Source organism: Lepus europaeus, chromosome 17 (genome assembly GCF_033115175.1).
Source record: "Lepus europaeus isolate LE1 chromosome 17, mLepTim1.pri, whole genome shotgun sequence".
NCBI classification, from domain to species: domain Eukaryota; kingdom Metazoa; phylum Chordata; class Mammalia; order Lagomorpha; family Leporidae; genus Lepus; species Lepus europaeus.
In genome coordinates, this window is record NC_084843.1 from 4,580,050 (window position 1) to 4,605,328 (window position 25,279).

The 25,279-nt window shown below is 51.5% G+C and overlaps 2 protein-coding genes across 2 annotated transcripts in view; one reads left to right on the plus strand and one right to left on the minus strand.

The window, feature by feature from the left end:
* DOCK1 (dedicator of cytokinesis 1) overlaps window positions 1-25,279 on the minus strand; it is a 491,536-nt gene that overhangs the window by 230,989 nt on the left and 235,268 nt on the right. The window lies entirely within an intron of this gene.
* The window catches only part of INSYN2A (inhibitory synaptic factor 2A), a 55,776-nt gene that overhangs the window by 4,681 nt on the left and 25,816 nt on the right, over window positions 1-25,279 (plus strand). The window contains exon 2 of the mRNA XM_062214264.1: window positions 14,733-15,840. Within this exon, the coding sequence (XP_062070248.1) occupies window positions 14,738-15,840 (1,103 nt within the window). The 5' untranslated portion in view covers window positions 14,733-14,737. The remainder of the gene's footprint in view (window positions 1-14,732; window positions 15,841-25,279) is intronic.

Here is a 25,279-nt window from a genome sequence, read left to right on the forward strand (position 1 = left end):
GCACGGTGTTGCAGGAATGCAGGCGAGGTCTTCGGGAGGACAGAGCCCAGGGGGTGTTAAGGAGATGGCAGGCATTGGAAGAGTCCTAGGTGGCAAGGAGAGACTGATACGTCCGGGCTGACTAAGAGGCGAAAGCTGAGTTGGACTCCTGGGCCCAGCACACGGAAGCTCTAGGGCTCAGGCCAACAGGTAGGGTGCTCAGAGCAAGAGGCTTTGGGAAGTGGGGGAAGAAACGGTTGAGAGATTCAGGTGGAAGGCACCAGGAGGGACGTTCCTGGGATGTTCTGAACGAGAACATCTATTTTCAGAAGATTAAATCCTGATATCTAGAGGTAAACCAGAGAAAAGGAATTGGAGACCAGCTGAGAAGGTGTCACAGGTGAGAACTACCCAGTGCCAGAGGTGGCTGCTGGCATTCGGGATGAAAATAAGGGGGCAGCTTTGACAGAAACAGCCAGCTAGCAAATCTTCGTCCCAGGGCCACTGGAGAAGAAGGGATTAAAGATGCTGCCCAAGGCCAACAAAGCGGTGGTGATCGGAATGGAAACAGAATTCTGGGAGCAGCAGGATCAGCAGGAAGGATGTGATTGCTATCTGGAAATTAGAGTATGAGCTTAGACTGGAAGTGTTGCTTTAAAATGAGTTTTTTATAATCACTTCCTATAATTTTCATGAGAAATACCTTCAAACAGGAGAACGACGGACCAATACAATACAAAAACATCATAAAAGAACTACATGTGGTACTATCTAGTAACAAGTGCTTAATAAATACTTAACAAGGCTGTTAACAGCAAACCTAGTCAGTGACTCTGCTAGAAGCTCAGGGAATTCCAACGAAGAAATAAGTGGTTTTGTTGTTTGTTTCAACTTGTGTTTTTTTGTAGTAAGAATCAAAAAGTAGTATGAGAAGGTATTAAGAAAGTGACTGCCTCTGGGATGGGCAGACCTTACAGCTGGCCACAGTGTTTAGAAACGAAAACAAGATCCAGAGATTGGATTTTTCTGCCACCAGCTGAACCTCAGGAATTTCTTTGGTTAAAAATTCTTTAGGATAGATTTTCAGTTTTTAAAGAAAGGACACCTTCACATATAGTGACACAGTATTAAGGATGAAAGAAACAAGGAGAATGAGAAAACTTATCTTGATGCAATCAGATAGATTAATGCTCTTAAACCACAAATGCTGATGTTTGGGGTTGAAAGGAATTTTCACTCGAGTTTTCCCAAAAAACCTAGAAATTTCACTGGACTGGGCAGAGATAACTCTCTCTCCTTGGCTGCACATCTCAATTTGACATCCTAACACAACCTTGACGGATCTGTGTGCCAGCCCCATCAATTTATCAATTCTTTTTTTTTTTTTTTAAATCAATACCGAGTGGTACATCAGATTTTTTTCTTTTTTCCTTGCTGAAATCACATGGCACAAATGACCAGTGTCCAGTTGATGCTGTACCCGGGACTCCAGTCACTAGAATAACGAAGCTGGGATTCAGTGCCAAAAAGAGTTTCTGATTTGCCCCAGGTATAAATGTAGAATTGAGGAGTGAAGTCAACAAATGAAGAGTCCTGAAGTTCAAGAACTGCTGAAAATGACGTTTCTCACGTCCAGACTCTATTTTTCATTTAACTTCTTGAGCCACTTGGGAGCCGATGATAGCTGTGTTCTTCAATTATTTATTCTGTGTGTTTGGTTTAATGGTAGTTGTTAGGGCTAAGCCTTCATTGAAGTAGTACTTCATTGAAGTATTCTTGTTTGTTTTGTTTTTTTCTTTCTATTTATATTTGTCTCCATATAAGAGGAGAATATTAACTCTCCTTCAAGTAGGTCTCCACTGTGCTTGTCAGTCAGTTTGCTAATGATACAGCAAAACGACTCTCGGGGCCAGGCTGAACCTGGGTGAGGCATGGGCGCCATGAATACCTCGCGGAGTCTTCATGGGCAGGGTTGACACCCACACTCCAAGGGGCGGGACCAAGTGCGGGGGGGTGAATGGTGAGGTCTCCATTCATTCTTAATAGTCATTTAAGGTTTTCACGGAGACACACTGACCAGTGGCATATCCTACTTTGGGCAATCAGTCACCTGAGAACAAAGCTTCCTGCTGCTTGGATCTCAAGGTGGTTTTGCCCACGTCCAGTGTCGTCCTCAGACAGAACATGGTCACGCGTGTGTTGTCCTTGTCAACCCCCACTTCATCACCAGGGCCACACACCAAGAGCTTCATGGGACCTGACCTCCAGACTCCTCATCGCAGTGCAGAGAGCGGCATGGGACGCTCCTCCTCCACAGTGTGGTGGCCAGAGCGCAGGCTGTGGGCCAGCTGTCCTTATTTGCACTCCTGGTGCTGCCAGGGAGTACCTGTGTGACTGTGGAGCCTCCATTTCTCCATCTGAATTAAAAACGGAAACCTCTTCTTCAGAGGGCATTTGGAGAACAGAATGTTGAAACCTCCACAAAGCGCCACACACTGGGGATGAGCACTGCAGGAGGTGCGGCACCGTACTGTTGTCTGACTCTCCCAGACTGTATCACCTGCTCAGGGTTCTGGGCTAATGAGTGCAAGGGACAGAACTCAAAACCAAGCAACGGGTCTCTACGCTGCAGTTCTTAATCACGCTGACCAAGACAGTCACAGCAGCATCACAACATGTGAGAGTGATCAACCTACGACATTGAGCATTCGTACAAATGTACAAAATCCCCAAGTCAGTGGTTCATGGAAGACTGGCCACGTACCAACTGCTGATCTCAACCCCCAAATCTTGGTGGAGAATACCTGCCCCCACCTATGGAATTCCTAGAAAAGAACAGAATGCTGTGTTTTGCATTTCCACCCAGAAACATGCAAAAATAAATAAATAAAAGTCTATATATGCCCAGCTCCTTTAGTGGGTTCCCTTGTTCCCACAGTGGGCCTGACCAGTGAGAATTGGCTTGGAATCTGCCCTTCCATATTGTGAAAGACCTGAATTCTAAAACTTTTCCTTTTCCACTTAAAACCTTGAGAGAATGACATGGGGGGTGGGGGGAGGACACATAGAATCATTTCCCATTCACTGATTTCACTCCCAAAATGCACAGAACAGCTGGGCTGGGCCAGGCTGAAGCCAGGCATCTGGAACTCAATCCAGGTCTCCTATGTGGGTGGAAGAGACCCAAGTGCTCCAGCCATGACCTGCTGCCAGCCAGGGGCCACATTAGCAGGAGCTGGGATCAGAGGTGGAGGTGGCACTCAAACCCAGGCACGATGCAGGTGTCCCAAGCGGCAACTTCATCTCTGTGCCAAACGCCCACGCCAAGAGCTGCAGTTAAATTGTGGCAACAACTGGTTCCCAGTTCCTCCCTCTCCCAGCTGTGGTTCCACCTTGACTGCCAATGCACAGGCCATGCCGGGCCACCCACAGCATCACAGGCTGCTGTCCTCCGCCAGGGCTCTGCTGGGGAGTCCCTACTCCTGGCTGGGCCCTGTGTCACCCTAGGAGACATGGAAGAGGCCTGCACTCCCTGCTCCCCTGGACACGCATGCAGGCACCCTCCTTTCGGTAAATACCTCCAGGCTCCCTGTGTGTGCCACATGTTGCTCTGTGTTCTGGAGATACAGCAGGACACAGACAAGATGGAGAGGTGATAAAGACAAATACAGCAAAGTATGCAGGCCAGTGGCTGCTTCTTACCAGGACTCTATCCCGTCTCCATCCCCCAAAAACTCTTGAGTCACCTACACTGGGGTGTGGACCAATCTTTTTCTCCTGGGTCCTTCCTCTCATTTCTTCATGGGTCGACTTTCTGGCCCACAAATGTGGCATCTGGAGAGGAGCCGGCAGATGCAGCCCTTCGGGGAGATGCCCAGCTCCTCCTCCACCACCCACCCTGAACTCTACGCTCCTTAACCTACAAAAACACCCAGGACAAAAACTGTAAAAGGGTCCACTTCTTCAGCACCCACGCATGCGCTCCTCCAAACCCACAGGACCACACGGCCATCTGAGGTTCCGGAGAGACTCAACAACTTCCTTTAGAAAGTCTCTCCAGGGTTCTAGGCCTGCAGAGAAGGAGTTCGTAGATCATCTGCACTGCTTACGATGGCACTGACTGCGATCATGAACCCCTTCTTATCCAACGCTCTCCTTCCCCGTCCCACCTCACGGTGAAGTTAACAGGCAAGTGTTCTGGAGGAAAGAGGTGCCAGAGAGACTAAAAGATGGAGGCAAACACAGGAACGTAGACCTGAACCACGGCCCAGGCCCAGCCATGGCGGGTGGTGCAGAGAACCTGAGTTGGGGGACTCCTGCTGCACGTGCCCACCCAGGCCTGGTCCATTCTGGGCAGGAGGAGGGAGCTGCTGCACCTGACCCTCAGGAGCTCCTGAGAAACCACGAGCTGGGCTCAAGGCCGTCACAACGGCCTCAACTGGGCAGCGTAGCACCCAGCGCCCACCAGTTCACCCTCTGAGCTTTACCCCTCCATGCCCTCTGTGTGCCTGTCTGACATGCATCTGGGCTTCTCTATGTATGTGCATCTGTTTGCCTCTACATGTGTATGGCCTGTTGACACAGGTTTCCACACCTGTGTGTGCATGTCCTCCTGTGACTGTCCATCCGTGTCTGTCCATGCGTGTATCCATCTGTCCACGAGTATTTCTCTCAATGTGTGGTCCTTCTCTCCACCCAGGTTCTCAGTGTATGTCTGTCCTGCCCACCTGGGTTTCTCTGGTGTGTTTGCACATTCACCTGCCCATTTGAGTATCTCTATGTTGTGTGCATGTCCATCTGTCCGTCTGCGTGTTTCTTTAGACGTGTCTCAGTTTCTCTTTGTATTTCCCCAATTCCCCCTCCTTCCCCTCTGTGCTCATCTTAATGCTCACTAGCGCCGTGGAATGATGTCTCTCGGTACTGGGTTTCCTTACTGAGCATAGTTCTACCGCATAGTTCTACCGTATTCCGCCCCAGTTAATTAACCAGGCCCAGGGTACACTCTGTGTCCCCTCGCCTGTTCCCCTGACGGTCAGGATCTGTCCTTGGTAGCAGATTTGAAGGCTGACATTAAGAAAAATGCCATTCTCTGAAATGTTTTTGTTATTCCAAAGCTATTGAGATTTCTGAATTAAATTCTTAGTTTGCCATTACCCCTCGCTACTCCCAAGAAGAAAGCTGGGTAATAAGAACAAACCCACTGGTAATTCTTAGCGAGACACATTTTGTGCAGGAAATACGTGGGGAGAGCCCTGCAGTGCTTCAGGATTCAACACAAACCACGCACCCTTTCTCCTCCATCTTCTGGTTTCTGAGAGTGTGTGTGCCATCGCCTTCTCTTCTGTGAGCACACCAAAAACCTGAGCAGCAGAAAGAACTCAGGATAGACATGCAACGCTCAGAGGAAGTCTCTGCGAGTGGTTTTACATCGACCAATGAAGCCATCCCTTCTAGAAACTCCCCACTCACGCAATCCCCACCCAGGCTTCAGCAAATAGCCACGGCCTACCCAACCTGAGAGTGCAGACAGCGACAGAGAATCCTAACATCCCTAACAGAGGCCACTCACGCTCGGCCTTCGGGATCCTGTTGTGGGCAAGGCCTCATCTACAGGGAACCTGAGTGGCCCCGCATCAAGCCCGTACCCTGTCAACACGTACTGAGGACGAGTAGGTGCAGGAGAGGAGGGTGCTCAGGAGACGGAGTCCACAGAACACTCATGTTTGCGGGACGATCGCTTGGAACACCTGCATCCCACACTGGAGTGCCTGGGACGAGGTCCTGGCTCTGTCCTGATCCCAGCTCCCGGCTGCTGTGCGTCCTGGGTGGCAGCAGGTGCAGCTGGCTCACACAGCGGGGTCCCTGCCGCCCACCTTGAAGAGGGGACTGACTTCCTGGCCAAGCCCTGGATCTCACTCTGCCTTTCAAATAAATTGAAGCTTTTTTTAAATTAAAAAACAACACTTGTATTTGTGTTAAAGAGGCACCCTTTGGGCCTGCTCTCTCAGGTCTCCCAGGTGAAGGCTGCACGGTAGCCATGGAGCACTCCCAGCCCTGTCTACTTCCACCTTCTCGGGGTCCCAAGCACAGTGGGCCAGTGTCATCCACCAGTGTGTGTCTTTCTTGCCTGATGGACAGCACATAGCCCAGGACTGTCCTAAGTGTCTTCTGTGTGCCCAGCAGCTGGGGGTGAGCCTGGGGTGGCCTCCTGGGCCACCACCTGGGGTGCAGCCACTGAGCACTATGCACACGAAGGTGGCCTGCGAGACCTGGAGAAGCTAGAGAGGGCACGGCCAGATTTGGCCATCGTCAACGCCAGTGTATGCAGGCAGAGGACAGACCTAGAGAGTGGGAACGGAGACACAATGTAGGGATCGACCATGGAGTATTCTAGAAACATGGCTGGCAACCACTCAAGTCCAGAAGATGAGGGTTTCGTAGCTATGAGAACTCTGGAGAGAGAATCAGAGTAGGAAAATTATGAAGACCTTAAAAAAACAGGACACGTTTCACAAAGTGTCACTGAGCCTCGCCGAGCCTCGCCGAGATATCTGAAGAGAGGAGATGTGTGTCCTGAGCTGCACCTGCAGGATGGGGGCTGGGGGCAGGAGAGGCAAGAAGGCCAAGATCAAGGGGGCAGCGTGCAAGTGGAAAGGAAGAGAAATCAATAGGAGAAGCAACGGGAAAGAAAAACGGAAATCGATGGGGCATGATGAGGAGTGGACATGGGGGATTACAGTAGGGATGAAGCAGGCTAAGCACCAGCGTCACCCACAAAACACAATCATGGAAGGACTACACAGTCCAAGGCGGATGGCTCTCGTGACCCCCTGCAGACCAGATTCAGTGCTGCCTTTACCATGGGCCGCCTCCTGCCCCGGGCTCAGCCATGGCGAGCACAGGAGCCGAGCTCCGGGGTTGAGCACAGCCTATCCCTGGCTCCCAGGCCAGCACCTGTGTCCAACGGCCTTCTGCAGGCTTGCAGGGATCATGCACGAGGAGACAGGCGTGGGGACGTGGGGAGGAAGCTCTGTGAGGGAGATGCAACTTCATGCCGCCTACACTGCACAGAGAAGACAGAAGCTCACTGTGGATGCAGGTCAAGGACGGAATGAAAGAACTGACCCGAAGAATAGGAACTCACACCCCGACTTTTGATTGGTGGACTGTATTTGGGGGATGACGTGTGACAGCTAAGTGGAGTCACCCTGTAAAGTCCACGACAACATACGGACAGCGTGACGTCTTGTGTTCTGAGGACTAAGACTTCACCCTCCCGCACGTGCAGTGAAGGACCGACAGCCATCTCAGAGCATCCCTGGGCTTCCGGATGCCGAGATTTGCTCCGAGTTCTGTCTGAACTGTCCACATCTTTCTGTAGGTGAGGACCCAGCCTTGAGGTCCCCGCATTGCCCAGCAGCCTCCATGGGAGGAGGATAAGCATCCTCCAGGTCATACACAGGGGTCTTGCAGTCACTCAGGTTACACAGGCTCTGCAGCACTTCTACCCCGTAGTCAGGACAAAGAAGCGAGACTTCAAACTGAGGCAGCCTCTCCACGCTAGACAAGGCCAGCAAAATGCACACGAGGGCCAGGAAGGTCATGAACACGATCTCTCCCCAGCCTTTGTTAGGACTGTGGACACCGACTCCAAGCACAGAATACTTTCTTTCTCTGTCTCTTGTTGTCAGCTCATAGACATACGCGAGAGTTGATTCCAAGGAGGGCTCACTGCGTATGCTGTGAACCCAGGACCATGTGAAGTCTAGGTGGGGTCTGGTCGAACCAGAGATGCACTATGATGAAAAATGCATGGGGAATCCACTCCCACGGCCTAGCCAAAAAGACACATTGCGTCTTCAACTCTAAATGACTCAACTCTATTGAATGGTTACCTGTGATCAGAGATTCTGCCCTGGGTGTTCTGATATGGAATCCTTAGATAACACTGGGAAGCAGCAGGGGAAACATAATCTTTGACGTAAATTATTTTGGGGGCGTGGGGGTGAATCAATGTCCTAATTTGATTTTCAGATATATCATGAATCAAAACATGCCATTTAGTAAAAAGAAAATGTGGGTTTGGCAGAGTGAAGCAATGAGGCACAGTGTTGCCCAAGTCCACTCCAGTTTTGTATCCATGGGTTTGCATGGGCTCATTCCCCTGAAGTCCCAGAGAGGCCACCTCGGCTATGTCCCTCCAACTCCTACCAACTCCAGTCTCTGGTGGACCCCAAACGACAGCATTAGCCGTCCAAGAACAGAGGAAGCAGGACACCTGCTATGACCACCTCACAGTACTCAGGAGCTCAGAACTGTTTCCCTCCTTAACTGCTGCTTGTGGACAATGTGTGTGAGTTGTTGCAACCAGAGTCCCTGACTCTCTGTGGCTACTACTGGTTAGCAGAGTTTAGTGTTCACGTTGTCGTGGCCGATTTGGAGGAGACGTTTTTTCCACTTGGTTTTCACCAACATCATAAAATTTGCTAATTCATTTCTACTAATTTAGATTCTGTTTGGACAGAGACTGCGCAAAGGTTAATATCAGTACAAGCTCAAAATCAAAGAATGAACCAAATGGCGACATAGAAAGGATGGGGAATGGACAGTGCTTTTAGAACTGTTTTCTGGTTCTTCAGAAACCCCAGCCCCAAACCCAAAGCATCCTCCCCATGGTAAATGCTCGTTCACCCGCTTTGTCCTCACTCTTTAGCATCAGGCCAGCAGGAGCCTGCGTGACCGCAGGGTTTACATGATGTGGCTGGAGGAACTGACCATAGATCAGGTTTTCAGTGGGTAAATGCATTCTCTGAAATCATAGGAGGAGCTGGGGCGGCACCCAAGACGGTTTTGCTTCTGCTTCCAAACCCGCACTTTCGCTCACTGAGTGCGCCTATTCTGGATTTGAGGCTGACCGGGCATCGGCTGGCAAGGACCAGGGTCTGGCTGCCACGGTCCCCAGACCAAGGGACAGGCAGGACTCCCGGGTTTCCTCGGCGGCAGCTCCCTCTCCATCACAGAAGCGACACTGACTTCGTTTAGGTACCCCTTTCAGTCCCCTTAATGAATGGCCTCTGAAGAGAACAAATGTCTGGGAAAATATCGTTTTGGTATATTATAGGGAATTAAACTGGATAATGGATCTAAGGCGTAGCCCAGAATCTACAGCAGTTAGCTTTGCCCCAAGGAGAGAAGGACTTGCATTTCTGAAGAATCAGTCGGTGCCTATGAAACCGGCCTCTAAGTTAACTGTTTCAGGACAGGAGTGAACTCACTTAGTGAGGGGGATTCTGCGACGCTGCCCTTTCCGACGGGGGCTGGGCGTTTGCCGCAAGGGCTGCCAGTGGCCGCGGCGCCCCTACTCCACATAGGCGGATGCTCAGGCACTCCCGGGCGTAGGGAATAAAATGCTGACCCAATTAATCTTGAATGCCAGCCAGCATCTCTGCCTCCAAGGTGTCCCAACAGTGAGAAAGCCACACCAGAAAGGCCAGTAATTCTTTTTCGACACTCATCAGATTGCTTGCTTGGCTTTTTGGCTCTACCCAGTGATGGGTGCACACTGGGGGTGTGGGACTTGGCCAGCCCTGCCTGGCAGCTGACTGCCTGATGGCACATGGCACAGCTGACCAGGGACCCTCTCAGCCAGCACTGACGCTTTGGCAATGGGCAAAGCCTCACATGTCGGCTCATGAAACCCATCAAGTGTTGTGCAGATTCCGAGGTCACCCAGAAAAGCTGGTGGAAAATGGAATTTAAGGGCCCGGCGCCGTGGCTCACTTGGCTAATCCTCCGCCTGCGGCGCTGGCATCCCATATGGGCACTGGGTTCTAGTCCCGGTTGCTCTTCTTCCAGTCCAGCTCTCTGCTGTGGCCTGAGAGGGCAGTGGAGGATGCCCCAGGTGCTTGGGCCCTGTACCCACATGGGAGACCAGGAGGAAGCGCCTGGCTCCTGGCTTTGGATCGGCGTGTTGCCAGCCGTAGTAGCCATTTGGGGGGTGAACCAATGGAAGGAAGACCTTTCTCTCTCTCTCTCTCTCACTCTAACTCTATCTGTCAAATAAATAAATAAAAAATCTAAAAAAAAAGAAAAGTATGTTTATTTTGGTGCAAATTTTTTTTTGAAATCCTCACAGTTTTTCATAACATGCATTTTCATGGACCTTTAAACACTCCCTATATGCACGTATTTAATTTTTTTGCACCAAAATAAATTTGTCTTTTAATCCATTTCCCATGAACTTTTTGAAGTAGACCTGTAAATGTACATAACAGGTCAAGTCCAACCTATCTGTAATTAAAATGGATGCCAGCACCCTTCCTACCAGTGACTTATCAGCTGCTACCCACTCTCTCTCTTCCCGTCTGTATGCATCTATGAGCGACGTCCACATGCAGCGGCATACATCTAGCCATGCGTCTACACACACATACAGACCATCATTATTTTGAAACTCACTTCGCTCCTTATTCATGGCTTCCTCAAAACAGTAAGAGATGACCTTTGGGAGTCTACTGTACCCAGAGCACATCATTCCTGAGGTTCTCTTGCTCTGATGCAAGGGTTTCTACTTTCCAGAAACCTGCTCACAGCAGGGGCTGCTCCTGCTCCAGGATTTTTTTAATTGGCAAAACCATGTAGCAACATTTCCTGTCCCTCTCCACCACTCAGGCCCCCAAATTGGAAAACACAGGACACAGAAATCTGCCCCAATGCCCTATCTTAGGACAGCGGCGATGACCTCCTATGCCGTTGGGTGGACGGCTGTCTTTCACTGGACGTTTCTTCCTAAGTGCTTCCCTGGGACACTGGAAATTCTCCCCAGTGCCCGTGTACACGGCCACAATGAATGAGTGCACACTGTAACTTACTGAGCCATTCCACTATCATTAGGCATTTAATCGCTTCAGTGTTTGGCTCCTGGCATTAGAATGAACGTTTTTATATAAGCTGTTCATGTAAAGCAACACAGAGAAAGGATGAAACTCACTCCTCTAAGAATACGAGGTTTATGCATTTGCACCTTGCCTTTGATTATGGAGTTTGATTTGTGGGTAATTAAGACATTTATATTCCAAACAGCTCCTGGACCCACAGCTCCCCCTCTGCCAGACAGGCACAACCATGACTAGCCATTTTTATCCCAACAGAGCACCGTCCAGTGAATTCCAAAAACACGGTTTTCATAGAAAAAATAAACAACTCCTGCTTTAGAGATGGGGAGCTCCAGGGGCCAGAGTGCATGGGTCTTGGGGGACACAGCAAAGCACAGACCATTGCTGTCGATGCCAGGTATGCAGTGCAACCTGAAGGCAGCCCTCACTCCTGTCTGCACTCCAGGGCCAGGCATGCTCCTAGACCTACCTGGAGGTCCCTACTGACCTGCACCCAGATACTGGGTGAGAACAGGCCCATGAGATGGCTCAGTTGAGTTTCCATTTTTTGCTGCTTTCTGAAGCCCGTCAGGGTCCCTTCAGGCTGCAGGTCTGCCTGAGCTGCGTAGTGGTTTAGGATAACACTAGTGCCTCCTCTGGAAGGCTCTTGGGAGGGAGAGCTGAACAAGCAGCGTGCAGGGGAGAGCTGACATCCGGGAGGACACAGGAGCGCACAGCCCACGAGCTTCATGATAAGAGACCACGGGACCTCTGTATGTACCTCGGCTGAAGGCGTGAGAAGGCTCCAGTCCTCTCGTGGGCACTGTTCTGCAGAATGCCCACTTACTATCATGACAAAATCATTTTCTTAACTATGAGCCTGATCAATACATTGCAAATGAACACCCTGGAAAGATAGGACCACCTTAGTGATTCTGAATGTCCAGGAAAATTCCGTTTCAGAGCTTTAGACAATGTTATCTAGCTATCAAAAAAACTCCCAACCCCACTGGAAGCCAAAGTAAATCAACTGCAAACATCCGTTGGTGTCTTCCCCTTCAGTGGAATCAAGACAACTCCATTGCCACTACTTAAACAAATAAAAAGCTAAACTGATTAAAAGTCTTAAGTTCTACCATCATTTTCACTAAGAAGGAAATGATCTTTATATACTTAGCAACTCTGTAAAACACAGAGGAGCTCAGAATTTTTTAGTATGATGATTTTGCCATCAGCAATTAATTCTTGTGATTTGTTTTATTAGTTGGATGGCTGGGACCAAGACTCCAAATATCTTTCCAAACCAGCAGACTGATGTAAGAAAATTATTTCAGTGCAGTTCGTGGCCAATCGTGATGATGAATAGCATTGGAGGACAAACTTATTCAGACACACATTTTTCAGTAGTGGCAGGGAAAAGACTGAAAAATTACTAGTAAATTGCTTTTTGTAAAAATGCTCTCTCTTTCAAATTTTCCCTAGTATGAAGGTCTTCTACAGAGTGCTGGCACAATACATCCTGACACACCTGGACAACAAAGGCAGCTAAAGAAATGAGTACGAGATAAGAATGAGGGTTAAGATTTAATTTTCTTACTATGTCCCCATCGCCTCCCCCATGCCCCCACCCCCCACCAGGCCTTTTTAACCTGTTCAGGAGAGCTTCTCTAAGAGAAACCTATTCTGGCCTAAGCAGGCAAGCCACGCCCACCCCCAATCAGAGCAGGTCTCTTCCTGCCCAGCTGGGTGAGTTTCGAGTTATGGAGGTCTCCTAATACCCCCAGCAAAGGACCCCCTCCCGTTGGTTTTGTCAGCAAGCCATGCTCTTCAGCACACCCTGGGAGAATGGAACAGGGCTTCAGGGACCTGGGGATGAAAGAACTAATGCAGAGGGCGTCTGGAGACATTGGTATGGGTGGGTAGTCTCCACGCTGGGCAGGGGATGCCACCTCTCTCTGGTGGGTAGCAGCCATGGCTGCAGTTGCTCAACATTCCACACTGCACACCAGTGCGCCTCCGACAAGGAATTATCCGGCCTAAAATTACCAGTGGTGCCGCGGTTGAGAAACCCTGGTCTCCTCTAAATCAAATGCTGCGTGGGATTATTTTTCTGTCGTCCTCAAACCTGATTAGCAGTTAGTTGTTCATGGCATAACGTATGAAGAACTTGACTTTCCTCAAAGCCTTCCATCCAGCAAATACTGCAGCAAATGCCGTGCTGGCCTGAGATGCACAGGACTACCAAGCAGAGGTCCCAGGCTGCAGAGGGTGAGCTCCAGGGAGCGGCACCGAGGTCTTCTCTCTCCTGCCCTCCTAGACCCAGCATGGGCGCGGCCTGCCTTGCTGACTCAGGGCTAAGGACAGAGGAGGGCTCACGCTTCTGACGCTGGGCACCCCGATCTTTCAGAAACAGCGTGCATGCTGGGAACTCGTAGGTCAGGACTTTGCTCCTGCGCATGCTTCCCACTTGCTGTGTGACGTGCAGCATGCGATGTGACCTGTGACCTCTCTGAATCCCACTGTCCTCCTTGAAATGGCAAACGCGGCCCCGGCCTTTGGTGTTTTTTTTTTTTTTTTTTTAAGGAGGTTATTCTATACACAGACTAGAGAGCCACTGGCTCGTGGACCCCTGACCCCCTAAACAGCCACCACACCACCAGTGTCACTTTCCTGTGGCTTTTCCCAAGTGCTGCTGCAAGTGCTGGCCGGCTTCTCGGGGTCCTTCAGGACAGAACATACAGTCTCTCCACAGCTGGGCTGGACAGGAAGGCGGGGCCTGTCCTGGTGCCACCCTGGCCACTCGTGTCTGTGACCCGCCTCTCTGGACTCTTGGCTTCGGCTGCCAGGGCCCTGCACACGCCTGCTTCCTCCCATCTCGCTGTTCTGACACAGGGGGAGGAAACTGGATTCCGATTCACAAACACTAAACTGAATTTTCCCACTTTAAGTAAGTTCAACCCTGAAGAAAGTTCTTCCGTGTGAAATAAACAGCTGTGAATCTGCCCAATGGTGTGAAGGCATCTTAGCCCGGTCTTCCCCAGAGGAGTCGCTGGCCACCTGCATCTTTTTAGCGGCATTTAATAATTCAGCCAGGATAAATCTGCATGATTAACATGAAGCCTCTTGATTGTGTTTCCTTTCAGCATGTACGTACTGAAACAACCACCACTGTTTTCATTTTCAGAGGTTGCGATCAAAACACAAAGCTGGATTCTAGAATGAATTTTCTTTTTTTTTCTCCCCTTAGTATTTTCAAATACCCCTCTCCATGGAATCAGAAAAGGGTTCTGCTCTGTAGATGCAGGGAAGCCCAAGTTCCATCTGTGGCTGGAGTTAACTCATGAGATGCAAACTGACTTTTCCTTTCGCGTTTCCGTGAGGGGGTTCTCCCTGGGAGCCAGGATGGCTAAGGCATCCATACTGCTGTCAGCCGCCCACGTGGGCGCTCCACGGTGACCTGCGAGGGACCTAGAATCTTCAGGGATTCTAAAAGCAGCATCTCTCCTAGACCTCAGTAGTAGACTAACCGCGTCATCCCCCCAAAATAGTCCAACCCAACCGGAGGAAGCTGCATGTGGGAAGCCAGCTGCCTGTGAGCTGTGCAAGGGAGTGCAGCCTGGGCGCGCGTGGCCTGTGGACATGCGATACGCAGGCGGAGGCAGCAGCTTCTCACGGGTGTAGGTAGGCGGGCGAGCGCGTGAAAATGGAATACACCTGGTGCAGGCGGAGGCTTCTCCAGGGGCGCAGCCGCTGGCCTTCTCGCCAGGGAGGCCCCGCCCGCTTCTCCTGCGCAGCAGGGCCGCCCTCAGCTGTGCACAACCCTTCGGGCAAGCGGGGTCCGGATCCCGCTAACCGCTCTGTGGCTCTTTCCGCCTGCAGGCACCATGGTCAGCAAGGACAGCGGCAGATGCACACTCACGCCGCCGCCCGAGAGCGAAGTGGAGCCGGCCGCCTGCCTGGCCCTGGAGATGAAGTACGCGCTGGACCCCAACCGGCAGGTCAAGAAACGGAACAAGGCCTTGCAGGTGCGCTTCAAGGACATCTGCGAGGCACAGAACGAGCAACGTGATGTGCAGCCGCCGCCCTCGGGCCTGCCTGTGGAAAGGCGAGAGGCCAGGCCCGCGTCCTGCAGGGCTGCCTACCGCAAGTACCTGACGGTGCCCGCGCGCCGCTCCATCCCCAACGTCACGAGGAGCACGGGTGTGCAGACCTCGCCCGACCTCCGCAAGTGCTACCAGACCTTCCCCCTGGACCGCAAGCGCGGGGCCCCCCGCGGCATCCCGGCCACAGAGCCCGCGCCAGGCCAGAACGATGGGCTGCTCCCCTCGGAGGCCCTTGGCAAGGGCGAGGCGGAGGTGGCCCGGCCGTGCGGCGCGGGGCGCATTCACAAGACCACAGCCCTGGTCTTCCGCTCTAGCGAGCACATGAACGAGCTGGACCGGCCTCCCGCGGTCAACTGCGCGGAGCCCTGCACCAGCCCCGACCCGCTCAGCTCTCCTGAAGCTCCACTCCAGAACTCCCCGGGGCCTCTGGCTGCAGCAGAACCTGTGCCGCCCGCCCCCAGCGCAGAGCTTAAAACGGAGGTCACCACTACGTATGTGCCGGCCCCGGGCGCCAGGGTGGCCGAGCCGGGCTTGTGGGACTCTGCCGCCGCCAGCCAGTGGTCCCTGTGCCCAGCTGAAGAGGAGCAGAGGAGAGCCACGCAGCTCAACGGGCTCCAGGCGCCTGTGGACTCTGCGGCGGCCTGCTCACCCCCAGCGCAGTGCCTGTCCCCCAGGTGCCGCGAGCGGGTGCCGGACAGCCCGCCCAGTCCAATGGCGGCGGCTGCGGGGCAGGAATGCCAACAAATCGTGCCTCACACGGAAGTGGTGGACCTCAAAGCACAGCTTCACGTGATGGAGAACCTGATCAGTTCCAGCCAGGAGACCATCAAAGTGCTCTTGGGGGTCATTCAGGAGCTGGAAAAAGGAGAGGCCCACCGGGAAGGGTATGTACGCTCCTCTGTCTCTCAGCGCGGCTTTGCATGTTCACCCTGGGGGCGGTGTGCACCCCTGAGCCCCAGCCGCTCCTCGGTCTCTCAGCGCGGCTCTGCGTGCTCACCCCGGGGGCGGTGTGCACCCCTGAGCCCCAGCCGCTCCTCGGTCTGCTCCTCGCTCTCTCAGTGCGGCTCTGTGTGCTCACCCCGGGGGCGGTGTGCACCCCTGAGCCCCAGCTGGCGCTGAGCCTGAAGCCAGCGCTGCAGTGGCCAGGCCACAGCTCAAGGCCTGGCAAGTCCACCTGTGGGATGCACCTGCTGGTTAGCATCTATCTGTCTTGAGTTCAAACCAGACCCATACTTTGAATGAATGCATGGCCCTTTCCTTTTAATCTTCTAGGACTAAAGGTTTTAATTGTGATCATGTACGATGCACACACCCGTACAAAGCAGCTCATCTAAAGTGGAAGCTATTTGCCTCTTAGAGAAGTCACATCAGGGAGAAAGACACATATTTCTGATGGCACTGGGAAGAGCCAATGCTGGCTGGACACAGTAATACACATGGACAGTGCAGTCACTGGAATGCACAGATTGCACACGGTTTTATCTGCTAGATAGTATGTCTCTCATTTCTTACCTGGAACTCCAAGAAGCCTTGTCTGTGTACAACTGGCTACCCTACATGCCCTGTTGGGCTAAAGAGAGAGACGCCAAGTTCTTAATACTGTGTAGTGGTGATAAGAGCTTAATGGACTTTACCATCTTTTGAAGTTGAAAGCCTGTGGCAGCAACTTTAAAAACAAATGACCTAAAGCTAGAACCTTAGTGCTGGGGCTTCCCCTGGCTGGGTTTTTGGAAATAGCCAGTGCTACTCTGTGTGCCCATGGTTGTCCCAGCAGAGCTCAGGGCTCACTGGGACTGCGAAGCTTTCCCCCTCCCCCATCTCCCTGGGAAATATCTACAGTCCCATCTGCCTGTGTTCTGGAGGTTAGATCCGTGCCCGTGTGATCCGCTCCCTGCTCTCTGTGCACCTGGAGCCCCAGGTTTAGGGAGCTGACAGCCGGCAGGAACCCACAGCAGGCACAGTGTCTCCCGGGAGGACTGCTGTGGGGGAGTTAGACAGTGTCTGCTTACTACAAGCAAGGACCGCTGGGTTCCAATCCAGGAGGGCAGGCGAGAGGCCAGGCAGCAGGAGCCAGGTGCCCGGTGCAGGCCCTGCCCATGGCGTCAGACTGCAATCCAGTGAGTCCTCGCACCACCCCTGCTGCAATGCACCCGGCAGTGTTCGACGTCGATGCCGTTAGGACATCGGCACAGCCGGGCAAAGGCAAACTCAGCTAACAGAGCAGCAGATGACCTGACGCCACGACGTTTTCAGAACGCCTTGTTCAGTCTTGATTTACAGCCTCATTTCCATCCCATTTCAGCCACTCATACTGAGTCTGTACATCTCCAAAAGCTAAACACGGGGGTGAGGAGGGAGGTGAGGATCTGTTGGTCCATAGACCGCATTCCCACAGAAAACATAAAAGCCCAAACGGTCCCAATCACTGACTCTGATGTAGCTGTAGCGACTTAGACCAGACAGCAAAGGAGCAGGACGCCAATATCATGGCTTGGGACGTGATCTCCAAACAGGATAAATCAAATGTGCATGTAAATCCTCACCTGCCAAAAACCTGACACACACACCCCACACATCCCCAACACACTCACGGGGAAAGGAAAACCCTAGGAGATGCACAGGCTCCTTGGAAGCTGTTTGAAATGAGGTCCTCTCGGTTCTCGGAGGCTCTGTCCAGCAGGTGTCTGAGGTTTAGAAGATAGGACTGGGTGGACATTCTGGCTCTGACGATTCTGGTGAGGGCTGTTAGTCGCTGTGCCTGGTTTCCTCCCCTGTAAGTCGGAGATCACGGCTCCTCCTGCAGTGGGGCCTGAGGAGGACACGCGGGGCTGGGTGCATCTGCCGACGTGACAGGCGTGTCTGTGGGCAGTGTTCGGGGGCAGTGATGTCGGGGGAGGGGGCCTGGGGCACTCTCACTGGCCCACGTGGCCCAGCACGAGGAAAGGAGCACATTCACAGCACCCAAGCTTCCTCTGGCCCTGTTCCTGGAAGCCAGGGACTCTCTGTCCAGTGCAGTGGCTGCAAGCCATTGGGTGGCCATGGAAGTCGAACTCCACCTAACCAGTGATGTATAATTGGAGATTACTTCCTCAGTCCCATTGGCCACCCACAAAGGACAGCAAAGACACAGACAATTTGTACCATCACGAAAAGTCCATCATTCCAGGATCCTTGACACATGCACCAGTGCCTGCCTCCTCCCCATGTGAGGACGTGGGCACCTTCAATGCAAAGGGCTGCTTTATTTTAAAACCAATCCCTAGCTCAGCTGCTGCCCACACGGGCCAAACTCCTGGTAGGAGAGGCCAGTACTGGGGTGAACTCCCACCTCTGCTCCCACAACCGTCTTCCACCTCCTTTCTGAGCCTCCCGACTCAGATGACCATCAGCTGGTCCCCTCGATGGCGCCCCCTCTAGCTCAATGCCACTCATTTGGCTGAACCTTGAATTCCCCCACCTCTCATTTCCATATAGGAGAGGGCACAGCCTCCGAGACAGGCAGGCAGAGAAGCAGTGGCTCAAGCTTCACTTTTGTGCCCAGGCTCTGGGTGCAACGCAGGAGTCCCAGGGAGAGGGACACAGCCAGCGCTGACCTCAACCATGGACTCAGCACGGTGCTGGGTCGCCTCTGCTGATTTCCATAATGTGGCCAATTTCACTCAACTCACAAAGCCTGGAAATGTTAATTCCTCAGAGCACCACGCAGGCCCCTGAGAGACAGGTTGCGGGGGGAGGCACAAGGCTTGCTTCATGTCCTCGATCGAAGTGGGAGCTGTTATTTCAGTTGCATGTCAGCCTACGACCTAGGAAAATGCACTCTGTGCAGACTACTGCATAGTCATGATCTGGCAAGACAAAGAATTGTGACCAAGTGGAAATATCCAGGCGGTTCTCCCTAGAAAATGTCCTGGAGCCCACAAGTCATGGACTGGCGATCACTCAGGAGCTGAGGACAGTCAATTCCCTCCCAGCTGTCGCCCCCAGTAGAGCAGAGAGGGGCCCTGTAGAATCTCCTCCTGCATTAGTATTTCGTCCTGGCGAGGAAATACTGTTCAGTCACATAGGAGACCGACGTCCTATCAAACGCAGTGGTAGGCATGGGGTGCAGAAGACAAACACCACATGTTCTCACTCATACGTGGACGCGAGGAAACATGCTGGTTCCATGGAAGCAGAGTGAGTGGCACAGTGGTCACCGGGAGAGCAGGTTCTAGAGCGAGGCCAGGTAACAGACACAGAAACAGTTACAAGGAGAAGTCCTAGTGATCTCCAGCACAGTAGAGCAACAGAGCTTCCAACAACAAGGAATTTATTACGGGTTCTATAGAGAACTAGAAAGTTCCCAACACAGAGAAATGATAGATGATTAAGGGGGTGGAAATGCTGGTTATCCCGACTTGCTTGTTACATGTGTACACACGCATTGAATGATCACACCACACTCATTAAATACGTACAATTATTGGGTGCTGTGTGAAAACCAAAGACTCCTAGGGGGCTGGGCACTGTGGAACCCCTGACTGTGCCAAAGCTTCTCCCCAAATTTCTATGTGGGACTCCAGCCTTGACCCAGGTGCAAGGGGCCATGGGCCAGCTCTCTGCATCTGGCTGGTGGCCCTTGGTCACCTACATTGAGACACTTCATGTATTTAATGTACAACCTTTGTAATGGGACTTCTGTCCATGACTGAGTTTGCCAGGAAAGTTCTTCCCAGCAGTTCTCGCTCTGCGTAGGAATTTCTCTGTCACTGGCCATGGCCACTTCCAGTCACTTCCAGATGATTTTTCCTGAGAGAGCCATTCGTTAATCTCATCTGCTGACGAGGATTTCTGAAAGGCCTCAGCAGAGCAAGTTTTCCTCCTCAGCAAGTTAGTTCACCTCCGTGAGCTGCAATTTTGTCTTCCATCAAATAGGGTGGCAGGCATGTAAAAGGGCTCTGCCTGACCTGCACCCATAACCAGCATCCTAATGGTACTGGACATAGGAACATGTCCTGTGATGAGAATTCTAGTTGGGTGTGTTGGCAAGTAGGTAGATGTACAGAAAAGTACTCAAAATCGTGTCTTTTTGTCCACTGTAAGATGTGCAGATAATTCCCTAAAATCGCCGCTTTATGCAGAGTGGGTGGCATTTGATTACCTGCTTTGCATGAGTCCCAAGAGTGATTCTCCTCATTTCATTATTATTCTTGTCTCTTCTCAGGAAGCTCAGGGTCACGCAGGCTACCTAAATACGCTACCGATGTAGCTGCTGCAGGCAAAGGGGGCAATGAATTTCAAACCCAACGAATTCTTGGAACAGTGGTCACTCCCCTCTGCAGCTATGGGATACTGTGCAGGGGGACCTCAGACCCCCACGCTGCAGGCTGGTCACTGCTCATGGTACAAACTCAGCCCCAACAGCACCTTGTGTGGAAATGGTTCTGTCTGCTTCCGAAATTATTCACCCCAAACACGTAGCATCTGGATGTGGCCAGTGGTAGATGACAACCTAGTGATGCCAGCCTATCAGGAAAAGACCTGAAGCCACTGGGAGAAGCTTTGTTTAGGGGAACCAAGTACAAGGTTATGCTGCCACTGTCTAGAGCGAGGAGGGGTCTTCTTTGGGCCAGGTCTCTTCCAGAACACGCTACATGCTACATGCAGGCCACGGGTAGTGAGCGCAGGATCCAGACCTCGCCAATCCTTTACTGGGCAGACATGAAGTTTTGAAGCTTCCCAGGATTTGTGCCCGTACTGAGTAAGGGCAAGTAAGAGACCATGATTTAAAGAAGAAAATTCTAGATTACAAGCCAACCAAGGAGTCCCATAGCATGCAGAGAGGTTATAAATCCAATGGTTCAGTCTCCCAGTATCTGTCCCTACTACGCCAGCACAAGGACAGCTACCTGACAGCTGGGACCCTAGTCACCCCACCGGGCCTGGGGTGGCGTGAGGCTCAGGGCACACAGAGGCAACAGAGGACGCCGAGGGAAGGCCCTGAGCTCAGGGGCTCCATGAGGGCAGCAGTCCCAGGCTTTCAAAACAAGGCCTAGAGGAATCGAGAATTAGGTCAACAACATAACAGTGCAGGGTCCTGTATTAATGTTTGCCCAACTTCATTTTTCCTTCTAATCACCAAAGCAAAGAGAACAGCCAGAGACCAATGGGCTGGCGCAGACACACCTGTCCCAGAGGAAAGGACTTGGGCTCCCAGGGTCTGGGATTGTTATGGGGTCTGCCCTCCCAAGGCAGGGGTAGCACTCCCTCCCCGTAGATGGCCGGACGGTGACTGTTTCAGACGCAGAGGGCAATGCACCCTGTGTCTCCCTGATTCAACGCTGCCACTGGATTCCAAAGGCAGCCACTGACCATCCACAGACAAATGCCCCAGTAAAACCCTGTTTACAGAAACAGATGGTAGCAAGACTTGGTAATGGGCCACAGTTTGTGGACTCCTGTTTTGTGGTTGATAAATGGAGTGACCACATTTGCTCAACTGAAATCCAGGCCAGAAGAACACAGGTGCAGGCAGTCCATGGATCGTGGCTGCTGAACTCAAGGATGTATCATTCCCTCCCACAGTCAGGCTTCTGCCCACCACCTCCTGAGTGCTGGACTCTGTGTCAGGCAGGGAGAGGAGACAGGAGTCGCACTACTCAGGGCCTGATCTGGAGGGAGTCACAGCTCACTGACACTGCACTTGTTCAAGTAAACCCTCAACATGCATCAACTTTGGGATTTGGCGTTAGACCTGTGTGTATGTGCATATATAAAGCACATGTGTAATTTAGAGGCATAATTTACAAGACAGCATCTCAAAGTCACAGAAGGGTCTCAGGGAACACGTCTGTGTGACAGTGACGCTAGCTGGACAGGCACGGGGTCCGAGCTCTGTCTGGATGTTGACAGATCACTCGGATGCATACATTCTTCAGAGGGACCTGTGAGGAGATGAGAGATCTCTCTGAATGACTCTGATTACCCTTGTCCAAACAGAGTACCTACTGCATCACAGTTATGAAGGGAGCATAGGGGGACCACTGAATTTGTTTAAGTCACAGAGCAGAAAGAACAAGAAAAGCTGTGGGCCACTGTGGCGGCCGTGGCTTCAACGCTGAAGAACCAAGTTTCTCAGAGCTGGGTGCCCACTGCTTAGCTCTGAGTCCCTCTCTGGGAGCCGAGGTGGAAGCCGGCATGACAGGCGAGCCGGTCCCAATCCAGCTGTGCAGGCTGGAAGGATGACTGGGCTGCTCTTGCCAAAACCCACTTCCCGAACTGAGATACATCTTCCACCCGGGCACAGTGCAGATGAGAGTGGGTGGGTGGCCTTAGGCTCTCAAGAGCCCCGTGGCCCTGCCAGCAATCCTGTGGGACGCCGAGCGCTGCCTGCCCCAGCTCTGGCACCAGACATCACAGAGACGCAGGGCATTGTGAGCAGCTAGAGAAACCGGCGCTCAGCGCCACTTCAAACGTACAAAGGTTCTTTCCCTGCCGAAGGCCCTGCTGCCCCTCAGGACTCGCCTTTGAATGGCTTGAAAATGTCAGCGCCTCATTTTCTAATGCTCTTGATAAGTCGGTTTTGGTGTCGCTCTCCAGGTTCATTGTAACCCAAAACCTTTCAAGCCTTTCCAGCCGCTGACTGAGGTCGGTCTCTGGTGCACTGGGTTTTCACATTTTCAGGGGAGGAAGTCTCGGATGGGAGCAGAGTGGAATGACCGGGGCCCTGGGGTCAGCGGGGCTGCGCGGGGCCCTGGACGCTGACCCTGGTCGCCTACCTGTGCTCAGACAAGGATTTTAGCCTCTCTGGACTTCAGTGTCTGCCTCTGCGGCAGAGACCTAAGAAGGCTGTGAGCTGGGCTGCTCAGTGTCCTGGCCATGTCTGCACTCAGAGCCCCAGAAGGTTCTTTGTGACGGACAAGCAGCCCTCCCTGTGCCAACATTCAGGGAGTTGAAGCCAGGCCAGCAGCTTGAACACGTTAGGGGATTTCTGTTGGCTTTGTTACTTGGGCCGGTTCACTTCAGAGGGGAAGGAGGGGTTGAGGATGACAGAACGGGGACATTGAGTTTTTCGTGCATTTCCGGAGGACGGCATGGGACGAGTTTATGTGACATCGTGAGCAAGGCATCATGATACAGGGTTGGGAAAACCGGATTCCGTTCTGGCTCATCCTGGCCCAGCCTCTGGGTGATCGGTTCTGAAAGGAGATGGAGGGTGTCCCCAGTGGGAAGAGAGACCCCAAAGCTTCCCCGTTGCTCTTGGAACTGTAAGAGGTGCATTGAGTGGTTTGTGGAGGGAGAACTGGAAGATAAGTTTCTTCTGGTACAAAGATATTTTTAGATCCATGCACTGGAGGGGTTTTCAACAAGTTCATAGAAATGCATATCATGGAAAAATTACACAGGGATTTCAAAATTCTCTGCAAGCACCAAAACAAACTTACCTTTCAATTCTGCTTCTCCATGAACTTTTGGAAGCACCCTCATCTTCTACAGAGACGTCTAAGAACAGAATCATCTTAGTCATGGCCTTAAGAAACTCAACAGTGCCAACCAGTGGGGGAGGGGACCTCTCTACAAATCTCCATCGATGAGCACGGACAGCAATCCCCCTGTTCTCTGCCTCTTTCTTTCCTTGATACCCCACCAGTTCCTCATCTCTGCCGGGCCTGGCCTTTGTCCTCCAAGGTTGCAATCTGTTGGGCAGTTGGCAGGGCACTGTTTTCATTTCTTTTTCAATTGCAACTAATGGATTTTATATATATTTGCAGTGGAATTTCTAAGTGCTAACGTCCAAACATAAGTTACCATTTTTCTGATTTTGAAATGGAAGCACATTTCTAGCATTTTCTATACTTAATTCACAGGGTCAGAGTGAGCCTTTTCTATAGCTTATACTTATATAACTTTGTAAACACTATTTTTAAGTTCTTGAAAAATAATAAGCCTTTCCATCTTTAATGTGAAAAATAAAGAAAAATATTTGTAAGAATATAAAATGTATTTCACATTGTTGCTTTGGGCTTCATGTAGGTATCACACATACTTGAAAATGTAATTTAAATAATCTGCCTGTGCAGAATGCCAGAATAGATTTCAAACACCTCCCTAGCCTTTTAAGTTGGAGGGGGAACAAAAACCCCACCACGGAGCCACTGGGAGAGCGCGACACCTCATTTGCAGATAAAATGAGCAATTCAGGCATGACATGAACACTTACGGAATTTATGGACCTGTGTCCCAGAATTTGGATTTTAAAAAAAGGTGAAATGCAAGGTCCCGTTTCCAAATACTTTTAAAAATCCCACACGATTTCTGCCAAGCTCTACAGAAATGCGCTGAGCTCCATTTCCCACTGGGTCTGAGGGTGCCCTCTATCACATGCAGAGCCCCAGGCACAGCCCCTGCGAAGCGGCCCTAGTCTGAGCACCCACCATATGCCAGCAGTACAGCATCATCTATCGCATCCTTCCCATAACCATTTAAGACAGGAATGACCTCCACAAGGAAAGAAAGGCTTGGGGAACGCTAAGTCCCTTCCCCAAGGTCCAAAGGGTGAAGGCAGAACTCATCCCAGGCACTTGGGGACTCATGCTCCCTCTCCACCCTCCCCTGAAAACGGGACCCTGATCTGTCTGTGAGCAAAAAGGAGCAGGCACTTCGCCTGCTGCTGCACGTCTGGGTTCTTCCTTATTCGAAGCGGCTTCTGCCCCCAAATGTGGTGGAGTTCACGCCGACTCATCTCCTGGGGAAAGCATCCGTCCAAAGCTAGCAGGGCCGATTCCAGCATCAGGGATCCCAGGAAGGCCGTGTATTTTTAAAAATTCATCATCATTAAGAGGAATCCCCTCTGTGAGATAATTTCAGAAAAATCAAAACCATTGATCTTTAAGTCCAGGGACCTGGATGCCAGGAAACAAAATCTATCTACGATCAACCTGCCTGGGAAAATGGGGCCATCAGGCTCTGTCCCATGAGTGGACCAGCCAGTGACCCCCAGCCCCTGTCTGGCTTCCTCTTCCTCCAAGTGAGGTCAAATTCATGTGCACAACATATTAAAGGAAGTTTTCAATGCCACCTAAAAATGAGCTTGTCATGTATTTCAAAGATGAGATTTAAAAGAATATTTGTGAGAACTGCGATCCTAGGAAAAGATAGCTTAAAATGGGCATATTTTGGCCAAAAATGGAGTAAATATATTTTTCCTGTCAATATCTCATTGGTTAAAGCATCAGGCTATCTCCCCAGAGCATTCTGATAATTGGACGTCAAGGAGTTTATGAATGATCACATCAGAATTTAAGATTCTGATCTGCAGTGATAAGAGCTTGAGAAGAATTTGTT